Raw genomic sequence first — 14,549 nt, forward strand, 5'->3', positions numbered from 1 at the left:
TTTTAGGAAGGCTTGCAGGATTAAAAGTTTGTTCTGGGCTTTCCATCCTCGAATAGAATAAAGATGGTTTAGAAGTATACAGGTGCCAAAGTCTAAGGCAGACACACGGGCAGGCAGAGAATTACCAAGTCATGTCCTGGAGAAGAATGCTTACTAAGTAAAGGATTGAGGAGTAGAGACGGGCAGAGACCAGCCCCAGAAGAGACATGTACGACCTACTGAACTATGAAAACCTAAATCTAACAAATACTGGGGAGTGTCTATGATGCTAACAGCCTGTTCTTAGGAGTCATCAACAGTATTATCGAAACTACCGATAGAGGCAGCTATTATAAGCCTGCTTTTCTTAGCAGAAAATACCTCCTGGATAAACCTAAAGAATCACAGCTTAAAAACTGGCAGCTCTGGGATCTGCCCAAGTTTCCCAGGTCCTAGTCCAAGGTCCCTGCCCTTGCCCTACATTCCGGTCCTAGAAAAAGAAAGGCTCAAGAATTGACCAAGAAGATTGACAAACGAAGACAGAAGAGTTGGGCTGCCGAAACAGGGGCAAAGGCAGCTGGCGAATTTTTATAGGTACTATGTCTTTAAACTTGATGGAAGTTTAGCCTTCTCGTAAACAGGAGGCCCACTTTTTTACGTCTGGACTTAGTGAGATCTTTTGCTCATTTAAAATAATTTTAGGGATGCCTGGGTGGCTCAGTCGGTTAAGCATCCAACTCTTTATTTCAGCTCAGGTCAGGATCTCACGGTTCGTGAGATCGAGCCCCGCATTAGGCTCTGTGCTGACAGGCAGAGCCTGCTTGGGATTCTCTCTCTCCCTCTCTCTCTGCCCCTCCTCGGCTCATGCTTGTGCATTCTCTCTCTTTCTCTCTCTCTCTCAAAATAAATAAATAAACTTAAAAAATAATTTTATAAAAGTGCACATACAATTACACTGAGAACTATAGATTAGTGAAGTTTCAGAATATAGTATACAGTTGACCTTTGAACAATGAGGGGTTTAGGGGTGCCGAGCCCCACACAGTTGAGAATGTTGAGAATGCACATATAGGGGCACCTGGTGGCTCAGTCAGTTAAGCGTCCGACTTCGGCTCAGGTCATGATCTCGTGGTTCATGGCTTCGAGCCCNCAGACAAGAAAGTGACTTACGAAAATGTAGAACGAAAAAACCACTGTTCTCACTGCCCCGTTTATTTGGGAAAATTGTTATTTTTCATAAAAACTATATTTCTGTTTTCATATGATTGTAAATGAATTAATAAACATTTAAACCTAAAAAAAAAAAATCCACGGATAGGTGGATGTGCGCAATTCAAACCCATGCTGTTCGAGGGTCAACTGTATTATACAATTCATCTGTAGAAAGAAAACTCAAAGTCATGTTTTTGTTCCTGAAGAGATGGGCTTGTTACAGGTAGAGGTGAATGGGACCAGTTTTACCCCACTGGGTCTGAGGGCGATCACGTGTGGACATTCATGGCTTATGTTATACTTCAAAGGTAGGTAGGTCTTCTTTCGGAATGTTCTATTCTTAAAAAAATATTTAGTTTTGGAAGAGCGCGAGCGGGGGAGGGGCAAGAGAGAGGGAGACAGAGGATCTGAAGCGGGCTTTGTGCCAACAGGTTGACAGCAGTGAGCCCGATGTGGGGATCAAAATCATGACCCGAGAGACCAAGACCCCAGTCGAAGCCAGATGCTCAACTGAGCCACACCCAGGTGCCCCCAGAATGTTTTTTTTTCTTTAAAAAATTTTTTAATGTTTTTATTTATTTCTGAGAGAGAGGGGGAGAGAGAGACAGTGTGAGCAGGGGAGGGTCAGAGAGAGGGAGACACAGAATCCAAAACAGGCTCCAGGCTCTGAGCTAGCTGTCAGCACAGAGCCCGACGCGGAGCTCGAGCCCATGAATGGTGAGACCATGACCTGAGCTGAAGTCGGAAGCTTAACCGACTGAGCCGCCCAGGCGCCCTGTCCCAAGAATGTTCTATCTTAACTGTTATAGGGCCACATTCTCTCCCCTCGATAGCTGAGAATTTAAAATCATATTACACTGGATCACATTTTTATGGATTGCTGAGAAACGCACCTCATAGTAGCCACTTCATCTGGACACCTCATGATTTAAAGCTGGAGAAAAGTACTCAGATCCCAGTTGGAAACCATGACATAAGTGTAAACACTGTCTAGTAGAGTGCCGTAGGTACAGGAGTTATTAGTGGTATTTGCAATTTCTAACTTTAGGACGAATATGAAGCAATTGGATACGGTCCAGATGAGAGCTGGGAAGACAATTATACACTTGGAGCCTAGGAGACGTGGGGAAAGAAACTGGCTTCTCTTAAGAGTAGGGAGGTGATCATTTTAAGGATACAAAAGGGATGATAACCAGCTGTTATCCTCGTGCTTTGGAAGAGATTAGGTATCAGAACCAATCGCAGAAGGAACTGTCCTCAAATATAACAACACAGTGAAGCAGGTTCAATACAAGACCAGAGTTGTAAAACTACTACTACTGTACATTACTCTAATTGAAAGAACAGCGGAAACGGAAATTATCAATGCCTACCTGTAAGCGACATTTTGAGAATTAGCACAGTGTCGGCCACAAGCAAGCACTCAATTAATGTTAGTTTTCTTTCTCTTTCCTTGAAGAAATTCAAGTCATAGGATGGTATTTCCGCGCCCCACCCCTCCAGGCCGGGGGTTGGCAAAATACAGCCAGAGAGCCAAATACCTGTTTTACGAAATGTTTTTAAGAAACACAGCCATGCCTGTCTGTTTCTGTACTGTCTAAGCGAGGCTGCTAGACAGCTATCGCGGCCAAGTTGAGCAGCTGCGAAGGAGGCCTCAAAACTTGTAGAGCTGGAAATATTTACTCTCTGGTCCTTTATAGAAGTTGGCAGACCCCTGCTCTAGGATAAAGACCAGCATGAATGAGCTGCCTGGGGTTGTCTGGTGATTGGATTCTATTATTGCTTTGGGTAAGGGGCAAGTGGCTCTGAAAATCAGAATGAATGAAAAGTCAAGGGCATTGGCAAGGCTTGGAGACAGTCAAGTACCCGGACCGAGGGAGCACTGACTCCCACGAGTTTTACTGCTGAACTGACCAGTCACAAAATGTTATCTTCATGTTCCCTGCCCTAGAATAAGCCACACATTTCAGAGAAAGAGGCAGGAGAGACTGACAGTTGGGTCCTCTCTCTCTCTCTCCCATGAGTCAGCTTTGACCTTTCAGAAGAGGCAAAGCTTCTCGACCAAATAAAAACAGGTCTAACGGAAAGCAACACCTGGGAGTTTGTTCTTTTCTTTTTTTTTTTTTTCCCCAAATAGATGAGCCCCGAGATGGAAGAAAAGCTTCCCTTTTATGTCTCTGCCTTCATTTTGATTCTTTGTTATCAAGCGTACGATAAGATCAGGTCTGAGTCGCAATAAATGGTTTTGTGCGACCATAAGCTTTCTCCTCCCAAAAAGCAAGGCTGATTTTATTCTTTCTAACTGGTGGACTCTTGTTTCAAAGGCCTTGAACTCCAGGGTGCTGCTGAAAAGGCTTTGACATGTCAAAGGGAAGCATCTTTAGCTGGAACAAAGCAGCTCAAAGCCTCTATTCTCCCTGGTACTCAGCCTTGAAAATGAAAACAAAAGCAAGGCGAGGGCAAGGCCAACCAATCGCTCCCCAATCGCTCCCCAGACACAGGAGCCCAGCAGCTGAGAACTTCCCAGCAGCCCCCCGCACTCACCTCTCAGTGATATTCTTCGCCGTCTGTAGGAAGCGCGCATGATCATTCTCCTTCAGAGAATGTTCCGCTTGGGAGATGAGTGATGCCGACCGCTCGATGCACTGCTTGCAGTTTGCAATCTGTTGAGCCAGTTTGCGAAGCCTCATCACCTTGAAAAGAGGCATGGAGACGGTTACATGGGTGGGCTCGCTTAGGGAGAACACATCGGGCTGGCCCCTTCCTGATGTGTGTGATCTGTTGCCTGTAAGTTGTCCTTCAATAAAAGTCCAACAAGTAGGCAGGGACATATGGAAATCCCAGTTAGGGGACTCCTGGCTTAGACAGTCATTGTCTCCTTGGAGAAGCATTGCTAATTTGTTTTATGAGAAAATACTCAATTGCGAATTGCTTCCTTGTTGATGGGGAAAAAAGGTGCTGCCCGATGGTAAGTTACAAGGGTCACCAGACCCTGTCCGTGACTATTCCACTCAATTACTGTCAGATTATAGGGAACGCTGGCACCCTCTCTTATCTCAGGTTTCCAGCTGGGCCGGCAAGAAAATAAAACATCTCCAGAGGTGCAAATGTGTGGCTTCAGTAAGAACCATTTTCTAGAGAGTTCTTTGCAACCCATGTAATAAAACTGTGATGTGAAAACAGGAGGTATTACTATTTCCCACACGATCTAAAACTCATGTGTTAAATTCACAGAAAGAGAGCGTTTTTTTCCACTGATTAATATTTTTCCTGTTGAGCAGATGAGAGAAGGCCAAAAACAGCACAGCTGGGCCGTTTCCCCTCACTGGGAACGTCATTTCCAGGCACTTTGCGCTTACTTGATAACTAAGAACTATTTTGATAAGCGTTTCCCAGTCGGGATAAAAATGCATGTTTGGTTCCAACCTCCATTCCAGTTCCTGATCCTGTCTTGCTTGGAAACGACCCTCAAACGTAATTGACCGTAACCTCTGGGGTAGGCCAAGCTACGGGCACGGTAACCCACTTGACCATGTGCTCTGGTGTCTGAAATGTGCTACAATATGAAGCCCTCTGGCCAGGCACCAAGTTAAAATTAGACTGCTAATTGGAATGGCCGGGCGCCGGGTGCCCCCTCCACGCAGCTTGGGACAGGTCTTGGCCGGCTTTATGATCATTCCGGAATGGAAAACAGCTCTGGGTGCGCAGGTAGGGAGGAGGCCAGTTAATCTATCTTACAGACAAGGCTGGCTCCAGCTCCCTCCAGAATTCCTGCTAACTCCAAGAAATTCTTTCTTTCTCCAAGTCATCATTATCATCCCCGTGCAACTTTAATCGAAGAAAAGGAAGGAAGGAGATGTCAGAACTCGAGGCCTCTGAGGAGCATCTGATTCCAGCTACGTCGTCCTGCAGCAAACAAAGGAAATGAACGCTGCACTGAGAGGCAGCGGCCACAAGATTTCAGGCAAGAGTGAGAAAAATTCCTGAAAGGAGAGTTAGAGAATGAAGTGTCAAAACCTTGGAGCAAACAGTGTATGATACTAAGCCTGGTAAAAGACTTCACTCATTATAATAGTTCTCGTGACCTTCCGCAGCAGATTAACCGCGGTCGTTAGTTGAATGAAATAACACTTATTTTACACCAAATTGAATTTAGNCCCACGAACCGCGAGATCATGACCTAAGCGGAAGTCGGACGCTTAACCGACTAAGCCACCCAGGTGCCCAGAATTTAGCTTCTAACATTACTACATCCAGAGGTAGAGCTAAGAAAGGCATCAAGTCCAATTCAAGATATTAAAAGACCTCCATCAGAGGAAGGAAAATAACTTAGGGTCTCTAGGGCAAACCAAGCCAACAGATTTGTAATCATACAACAGAATTATGAAGATGTTTGATGCAATTCGAACGAAAGAAACATAAGGTCACAGTATTCCTTTGGAATAACTTCGCGTCAATCACTTATCCTTTCGGTATGTCTATCAGTGATAGGCTGATTTTTCCACCGACTACAGTTGCAACAATGCTTGAACTCTATTTTCTTCTTTCTTTTTTTCTATCACGGTATTGGAAATTAAACGTGACATTAAGAGAAGGGAAAAACCCTCTTATATCATGCGTAAGTTGAAGCAAGCCAAAATGAGAGCCTCCTTTGAACACATAGGATGCTTTACCAAAATCAATTGCTGGCACAATTTTAATTTTAGCTCAAGTGTACAATTCTGTCTGATACACCAAATTGAAGCATTTCAAAGTGGTGTGCCTAAGAATCAGTGAGGGGTCTTTTTTAAAGAGAACTGCAGATGTTTGGGCTCACTCTCCAATATCCTAGGTAAAAAGCTGTCACTGGAGAGCAGTGAGAATCTGCATTTCAACAGGCAATGAGGTACAGGCACGGTGAGAACTAGCATTGAAAACACTAAGAAGAGGGACACCTGGGTGGCATAGTCGGTTAAGCGTCTGACTCCTGATCTCGGCTCAGGTCATGATCTCACGGTTTGTGAGTTCGAGCCCCTCAACAGCTCTGTGCTGATGGCGCGGAGCCCGTCTTGGGATTCTCTCTCTCCTTCTCTCTGCCCCTCCCCTGTTTGTGTGCGCGCTCCCTCTCTCTCTCAAAATAAATAAATAAACTTAAAAAAATAAAACATTAAACAGAAGAGAAGAGGAGAGGAGAAAAGAAAGTAGCAGAGTGCATTCCTGGTACAAAGGGAAAATTAGGTTTTGCAAAAACTGTGTGTGTGTGTGTGTGCGCGCGCGCATGTGTGTGGACACACACACGCTGGATTTGATGTCCTGTGTATTTCGTACCGTGAGTTTCAGTTAAAAAAAGAAAAGAGAAAAACACTGCTCTAAGTTACGTGTTCATAAACTATGGTCTATAAGCCATATTCAGCATACACCTGTCTGTGTAAATAAAGTTTTATTGGCACACTGCCCCATTCATTCATTTATGACTCATCTATGGCTATTTTCACACTACAACATTGGGCAGAGGGGAGCTTTTGCAACGGAAACTGTATGGCAAAACCAAAAATATTTATTATTTGGCCCTTTACAGAAAAAGTGGGCTACCTTAAACGATTCTGATGAGATGGCCCTGATCTGAACCACACTCTGGGAAAAACTACCCTACTTGGTATACAGCCCTTCAGAATCAGACACCGAGCATTTAGCAAAATAGGAATTTCTTCATTAGAACACACTTCATATATTATTTTAAAAATCTGATGAGAAGAATAAAATTTGAGTTTTGAAAAGCAACACTCGATCCTGACACATAAGAAGATCCTTTATATGTGCGTGTTATTGCCACAGGGGACATTTTTCCGAGTTGGCTCTGTTCTTTTTCCCTTTGGGAAGTGTTGATTGCACGCTGTAATTTCAGGAATTCATTCCATACTCATCATGGAAATATCCCGCCCAGTGGACCTCCTTTTACGGAGGACATAGGCCTAAATATGCCAGTGTACTTGCTGTTTATTATATCTTAACACATGCTTTTAAAAGTAGCCCTTTGTTTTTCTTTAAATGCATTTTAAATGCTTTTAATCTATGTGCTTTTACATATACTGCAGGATTCCAANNNNGATCCTCAGGCATCACAAATCTCTGAATGGAAAATGAGGCTTGTACTTGGCATTTCAATCAGGCTGAAGAGAAGCCTGAACATATAGTCCAGTTAACTGTCTTAAATTTTGGAGATTTAATACTCTGGTTTCTCTTCGGATCGTATAAATCTTTCGCCTTTTAAATTTTGGAGATTTAGAGTACATAAAAGCAGTGAAGAGAAGGGACCCTTTTCCTCTGTGGCTGCAGCCTTCTACCATCGATCTGTGTCAGAACGTAAAACACAGAATTTGCTTAATCTGGAGTCTGCTCTCAGGGAGCCTGGCTTGAGACTCTCCAGTCCGTCCAAGTATAAAGGCTGCCAAGCTTTTTATTTTAAAGAATGCACAATGGTCTGAGGGCAAGAATTACCAGTACGTACCAGTGTGTAACAGCCCTACCTGCCCGGCAAGCCCCCGGCCGACGGACCTGCGGCGAGCCAAGTTCCACCAAATCTAACAACGGCCTCGTGATCGGCACCAGAGACACATGGTGGCGAAGTAACGAGGTGGGTGAAATTCACCACCGCGATCCCCACAATCCTGGTGGTTTTTCCTCCAGCTCCCCACTTCCAAGCGCTGCTCAGTCCCTTCTCTGCATTCAGTGTCGTCAGATGCCACCCTGGGCACCCTCACGGGCACCACGTCCATACTTGCACTCCCTGCCCAGCACTCCAGATTTAAAGGGTGTTGGTACCCATGTTCCTTATTCCTCAAATGTACCTCTTACACCACACGCCCTGGCCAGGGACTCAGTCACTGTGAATTCCGAGTTTTGGGAATCAACATTCCTTGGCGATGTGCCAAAGCAGTAACTCGAGAGAAAGCCACACTGGACCTCATCTTCCCCAAGTAAAGTTTGCTTTCTGACACTGCTTCTGAGATCATGTCCCTGGGCAACTTTTTAGTAAGTGAGAAATTCCAAACGCACGGTCTTTCAAGTGATCTGATCAAATTTCCTACACACAGTACCAGCTTTACCAAATCTTAATATTTTCATCATATTAGTGTAAGGTTTTTCAAGAGAGAGTGAAATATCATTGATAGCATTGAAGCCCCCGTGTGTCCCTCCCTCATTTCATTCAAGTCCTTCGAGAGGAAAATACCTCTTGTGAATTCAGGGCGGATCGCTCCCAAGCATGTACCTGTGCCCAAACATTGTACGGGATTTTTTTTTTTTTTGCAGTTTAGCAAATTTTATAATTCTCATGCCATACAAAAGTGATGTAAATCTTGTTTATATTTTTGTGATTTGTCCATATGAATACAGATCACCCTAGTCCATTTTAATTTTTGAAGACTGTTCCATTATATAAATATACAACTGTCTTTATTGAGGGGCGCCTGGGGGGCTCAGTCGGTTAGGCGTCCGACTTTTGGTTTCGGCTCAGGTCACGGTCTCACGGTTGGTGAGTTCGAGCTCCGAGTCAGGCTCTGTGCTGCCAGTGTGGAGACCTGCTTAGGATGCTCTCTCTCTCTCTCTCTCTCTCTCTTCCACCCCTCCCCTGCTGGTGCTTGCTTGTTCTCTCTCTCTCAAAGTTAATAAACATTTAAAAAATAAACAGCTTTATTGAGATATAAGTAACGTGTAACAAACCGTACATAATTAACGTGTAAATTTGGAAGTTGTCACATACGCATAAACTCAGGAAATAGTCACCACATTCAAGACAATGAACACACAGATCACGCCTCCAGTTTTCCTCCAGCCTCTTGGTAAATCCCCTGCACACCCCTCCCTGTCACTCATCCCCAAGCAACCACTGATTTGTTTCCTGTTGCTATAGATTTTTAGAAAGTGTTCTTTCTTTCTTTTTTTTTTAGAAAGTGTTATTTCTAAAATTCCATACGGATGTATTCGTGCAGCACATACTATTTTCTGTCTGGTTTCCTTCACTCACCATAATTTATTTTTATTTTTTTACCTGTTTATTTATTTTGAGAGGGAGAGACAGAGTGAGTAGGGGAGGGGCAGAGAGAGAAGGAGAGAGAGAATCCCGAGCAGGCTCCACACTGTCAGCACAGAGCCGGTCAAGGGGCTTGAAGCCACGAACTGTGAGATTTTGACCTGAGCCAAAACAGAGAGTTGGAGCCTCACCTCCAGCTGCCCCCCCATTCCCCATAATTAATATTGAGATTCACCAATGTTGTGGCATGTACCAGTAGCTTGTTCTTTTTTCTTGCTGAATAGTATCCATTATGGACGTAGCACAAATTGTTTTTTCATCTATGGATAGACATTTGGGTCATTTCCAGTTTGGGGCTATTACCCTTCACACTCACATGAAAATTCAAGTACACGTCTTACAGGGACATATGCTTTCATTTCTCTTGGGGAACACCTAGAATGGCTGGACCATGCATATAGTAAGTATATGTTTAACTACTTAAGAAACTGTCAGTTCGGGGTGCCTGGGTGGCTCAGTTGGTTGAGTGTCTGACTCTTGATTCTGGCTCAGGTCATGATCTCGCTGTTCATGGGTTCCAGCCCCAAATTGAGCTCTGTGCTGACAGCATGGAGCCTGCTTGGGATTCTCGCTCTTTCTCTCTCTGCCCCTCCCCTGCTCACGTGCATGCACACGCGCGTGAGCGCACACACACACACACTCTTTCTCTCTCTCTTTCAAAAATAAATAAATAAACATTAAAAAAGAAAAAGAAATTGTCAGGGCACCTGGGTGGCTCGGTCGGTTGAGTGTCCGACTTCGGCTCAGGTCATGATCTTGGGGTTCGTAACTTTGAGTCCCGCCATCGGGCTCTGTGCTGACAGCTCAGAGCCTACAGCCTGTTTCGGATTCTGTGTGTGTCTCTCTTTCTGCCCCTCCCCCACTTGCACTCTGTCTGTCTGTCTTTTTCTCTCTCTCTCAAAACTAAATAAACATTAAAAAAAAAAGAAACTGACAGTTCTCCAAAATGCACTGTTTCATTCTTATAAACAGCATGTGAGAATTCCCGTTCCTCCACATTCTCAACAATACTTGGCATGGTCCAGCTGTTTAATTTTAACTGTTCTACTAGGTAAGAAGGGCATCTCACCAAGGTTCTAACTTGCCTCAGTGACTTCTCTTGATGACTTCCTTAATGACTCATGATTTTGAACATCTCCTCATGTGCTTATGTGCCATCCACACATACCTATTCCGATCTTTCATCTGTGTTGGCCAAGGTTTGTTTTCTTACTAATGAGTTTTGAGAATCTGTACCATATCTGCATACAAATACTTTTTTATTTAGATAAACAAATAATAAGTATTTGTCCCCAATCTGTGGCTTGCCTTTACATTCTCTTGACAGTGCCTTTTAAAGAGAAGTTTTTACTTTTGATGAAATACAATCTAATAATTATGTTTAATTTGTGAAGATTTCGTTGATGCTTTTCTCATTGTATATAAACCAACCTTTGCTCAACCCAAGGTTCGCCAGGATTTCCTCCCATGCTTTCTTCTAGAAGGTTCTTCTAAGGTTTTTTAAAACCTAAGAAGGTTTTTTATTGTTAAGTAATCGCTCCACCCAACGTGAGTCTCGAACTCACGACGCTGAGATCAAGAGTCGCTTATGCCTCTTCGACTGAGGCAAACAGGCACCTCCAAGTTTCATCCTGCTGCTGTCTTTCACATTAGGTATATGATCCATTTATTAATTTTTGTGGATGGCATGAAATATGGATCGAATTTCATATTCTTACATGAGGATATCTTTTCGTACAGGGAGGCTAAAACTCAGTTTCCAAACTCTCCCGGTGGCCAAGTTTTCTTTGTAGTTTCAGTGCCTACATTTTTACTTCCCAAACTGCTAACTTGTTTTCTTCCTATTTCTTTCTCATTTTCCATCCTTTTGTGGTTTCACAAGTTGTTGCTCTTTTAAAATCAAAGCTATTCCTTCATTTCTTTCTTTTTTTAAACATATTTTTAGTGTTTATTTATTTTTGAGAGACAGAGAGAGACAGAGTGTGAGCAGGGGAGGGTCAGAGAGAGAGGGAGACACAGAATCCGAAGCAGGCTCCAGGCTGAGCTGTCAGCACAGAGCTCGATGCAGGGCTCGAACCCACGACCCGTGAGATCATGAGCCGAGCCAAAGTCGGATGCTCAACCAACTGAGCCACCAAGGCGCCCCTCCTTCATCTATTTCTTTAAACATCTTTTTAAGATTTTCCCATAAAATGAATTTCACCTGGGGTGAGGTAATGTCTTTGCTGAGTTCGTTGGCTATAGTTTTAGAAATGCAAGATTCCTTTGTATGCTCCAGAACTGTGGTTTGAGTTTCAGATTTAAAGGGGAGAAGTTATCCACAGTCCCTTCCTCCTTCACCCTCCTGGCTCAGCCCACCCCGCCTCACCTCACCTGCTGGGTCCTCATTCGGGAACCCGGTATAACCTCTGTCTTTCTGAAGCTTCTCTTCTATATGGGTGTCAGAAGTAGCACAGAGCCAGGCTCTAACCAGGCAACTGACTTGTTCCGGACTCCCAGGCCTGAAGTTGGCTAACAACTATGACTGTAGGCAGAGGTTGGCAAGAATCCTTTTCAGTGCCTTTTAATGAACTCAGAAGCCTTATACAGCCCGTGGCATTAACCAATGAGCCTGATTTCAGTCCCCCGTACCACCCAGAGCACGTCTAGCTCCTTCAGCCATGGGCTTCGAGAACTATTTCTCCATTGGACTTGAAGGTGCTCTGGTCTTTTCCAGACCAAGTCTCTGCTAGCCTGTGTTCCAGCCATAGCCACGGCTTTGCAGGTCTGTCCCATTTCTGGCCCGTGGTGACCTTTCTCTTGTTTTGGGTCCAGCTGTGTCTCTTTGCTTCCCTGCTTTGCTATGTTCTCTCGTCACTGCCACGTGTTTGGAGTGGAGCAGGTGCACCAAAGCACGAACGCCATGCATCACCAGGGCCGGAGCTGGGGACACCCCTTCACTATTTTGATCTGGCTCATGAGAGAGAGCGTTACGCTGGGAAGTTAAGCAAGGGAAAGTCGTGCTGGCCGGGCTGAATAAGGGCCCCACGAAGACGCTCTCGTACTAATCCCAGGAGTTTTTAAACTATGGCACCTTAGATGACACAGCAGACACTGCACATCTGATTAAGGCAGGGATCTTGAGAGAGGGCATATTTTCCTGGATGATCTGAGTGATCCCAATGTACTTAGAAAGGTCCTTAGAAGAGAGGACCAGGAAAGGCTGTGTCAGAGAAGGAGACTTGAGGAGGGACGCAAAGGTCACAGAATGATGTGATAAAGAAACCAGGAGACAAGGAATGCGGGTGGCCGCTAAGAGCCAGAAATGGCAATGAATGGATTCTGCCTTAGAGCCTCCAGAAAGAAACAGCACTGCCGAAACCTTGACTGTAAGGCCAGTGACACTGATTTTGGACTCCTGACCTCCAGAAGGTCAGATACTAAATCCATGTTGTTTTAAGCCACCCAAATCTGCAGTAATTTGTTACAGCAGCAATAGGAAACTACTATGAGCATTGAGAGCCGATCCCCAAACCATGTAAAGGTGACAAATGACCCCTCATGTGCATATTAATTAATTGCAGCTGTATTTCAGGCACTCGGATGTCTGAGGACCTGGAAGACGTCAGGTAGTTAGAGATGTACAGATGTGGCACATGATAATGGAAGGGGAAATATAGCCTGTGAGGATTCTGGCCTGACGCCAAGTTGTACCATTTGTATGTGGGAAAAGTCGCTTCTCAACACACCTGAGTCAGTTCTTGGCCAGGGACTGATTTCATACTAATTTGTTAATTCACTGTAAACAGCTTCAAAATGATTTGATTTGATTGGACTTTGGCTTTTCTGATCATCATCACAATTTACATGTATAGTTTTCAACCTCTATAGACAAAGTAATCTAAAACACAACACAATATTGAAAGTACCTTTTCAATTTTGTATAAACAGAGAAGAGCACATACGTCAGTTATTGTTGCCTCTGTGTACCACTTATTTGTTGCTAATTTAATCTAACTATACATATTTCATTAAGTATGGTTATGAGCAGTAATAATCAAATCTTGAATGAATGTTTCTGTTTTTAAAATATTTACAAAATTACTTTCTGAGGGTGGCAGAGAAATGGGTAAAATAAAATGGATCCTAAGTGTTTCAATAAAAACCATAGGAATCTTAAACGTAGAAACATTAGAAAAGAATTACTATTCATATATCCACACAGGGATGTATGATATAGTGAAACTGTAGGAGTTTTGTCACCACGAAATTATACCTGCCTGAATTCGCTCAACAGCGTGGGAAAACACTTCGCAATCTCTATATAAGATCCGATTCATTTACACATTTACTTAATGCTGTGATAATTGCTAGGATATAGTGATAAATACGAAATGAACTCTTCCTCTGTGGAACTCACCTTCTCAGAGAGAAGAGAGAGGAAAACAATGGCCATAACAGACCAGAGGTCCATACTGCTCCATGGAGTTCGATAATGGAGCAGAGGTAATGTAATGTAATCCTTGTATTACAGATGTGCATAGGAGACCATGATTATACAAAGGGGTGGAGAAAAAAAGGTCAACCAAGGGGCTTTGAGCTATGTTTGCAAGACATAAGAGGAGATTATAGAAAATATAGAAAAAGGGGTATTCAATATTTCCTAAGCTAGTGAAATGCGTGGGAGTATGATACTTTCTCCAGGTAGAGACTATGGTATCTTCTGCCCTAGGAATCATACCTTCCCTTCTTTGATCTTGGTTCCGATAATTTGTCGTCTTTGCTGAATGATCTCAATGAGAAGATCACACTCCTCCATCAATTTAGCTTCTTGACGTGATGCATTGACCTAAAGGATAGATAGAATGGTAAGCATTTAATGTGGCCTTTGTTTTTAGTTAAATGCTCTTTAATGTAGACTACTACGTTTCTGGTAATCACTAAAAAGATACTTTAAATGATAACTTTTTCTGATGATACAGAGATGGAAAACAGAGGACTTGCATGTCTACTCCCTACCTTACATCCTTGGAAAACACTGTTATCCAATGACAGCAGTCTTTTCTGTTAAGCCATACTCAGCCTCAGAATCTTTCTTAACACAACATACACATAGCTATTACCGATTAGTTGGAAATGGACACTTGAGATATATTTTGCAATTCCTTCTTTTATATCTTGAAAGAAAGTGTAATGTTGGCCTATCAGACATAAAAAGTAAGCTGAAAAAGAACTAACATTATTCCTTTATGGAGGATAGATGACTATTAACGTCCATTGGACACATTTCCCAAAAGCGAGATTATAT

The 14,549-nt window shown here is 43.4% G+C and overlaps 1 protein-coding gene across 1 annotated transcript in view; it reads right to left on the reverse strand.

The window, feature by feature from the left end:
• The window catches only part of MID1 (midline 1), a 113,731-nt gene that overhangs the window by 29,241 nt on the left and 69,941 nt on the right, over positions 1-14,549 (reverse strand). Inside the window, exons 5-6 of the mRNA XM_077761399.1 lie at positions 13,983-14,090; positions 3,736-3,884 (exon numbers count right to left, since the gene is read on the reverse strand). Coding sequence (XP_077617525.1) covers positions 3,736-3,884; positions 13,983-14,090 — 257 coding nt within the window. The remainder of the gene's footprint in view (positions 1-3,735; positions 3,885-13,982; positions 14,091-14,549) is intronic.

Source organism: Crocuta crocuta, unplaced genomic scaffold, assembly GCF_008692635.1.
Source record: "Crocuta crocuta isolate KB4526 unplaced genomic scaffold, BGI_CrCroc_1.0 scaffold224, whole genome shotgun sequence".
NCBI lineage: Eukaryota > Metazoa > Chordata > Mammalia > Carnivora > Hyaenidae > Crocuta > Crocuta crocuta.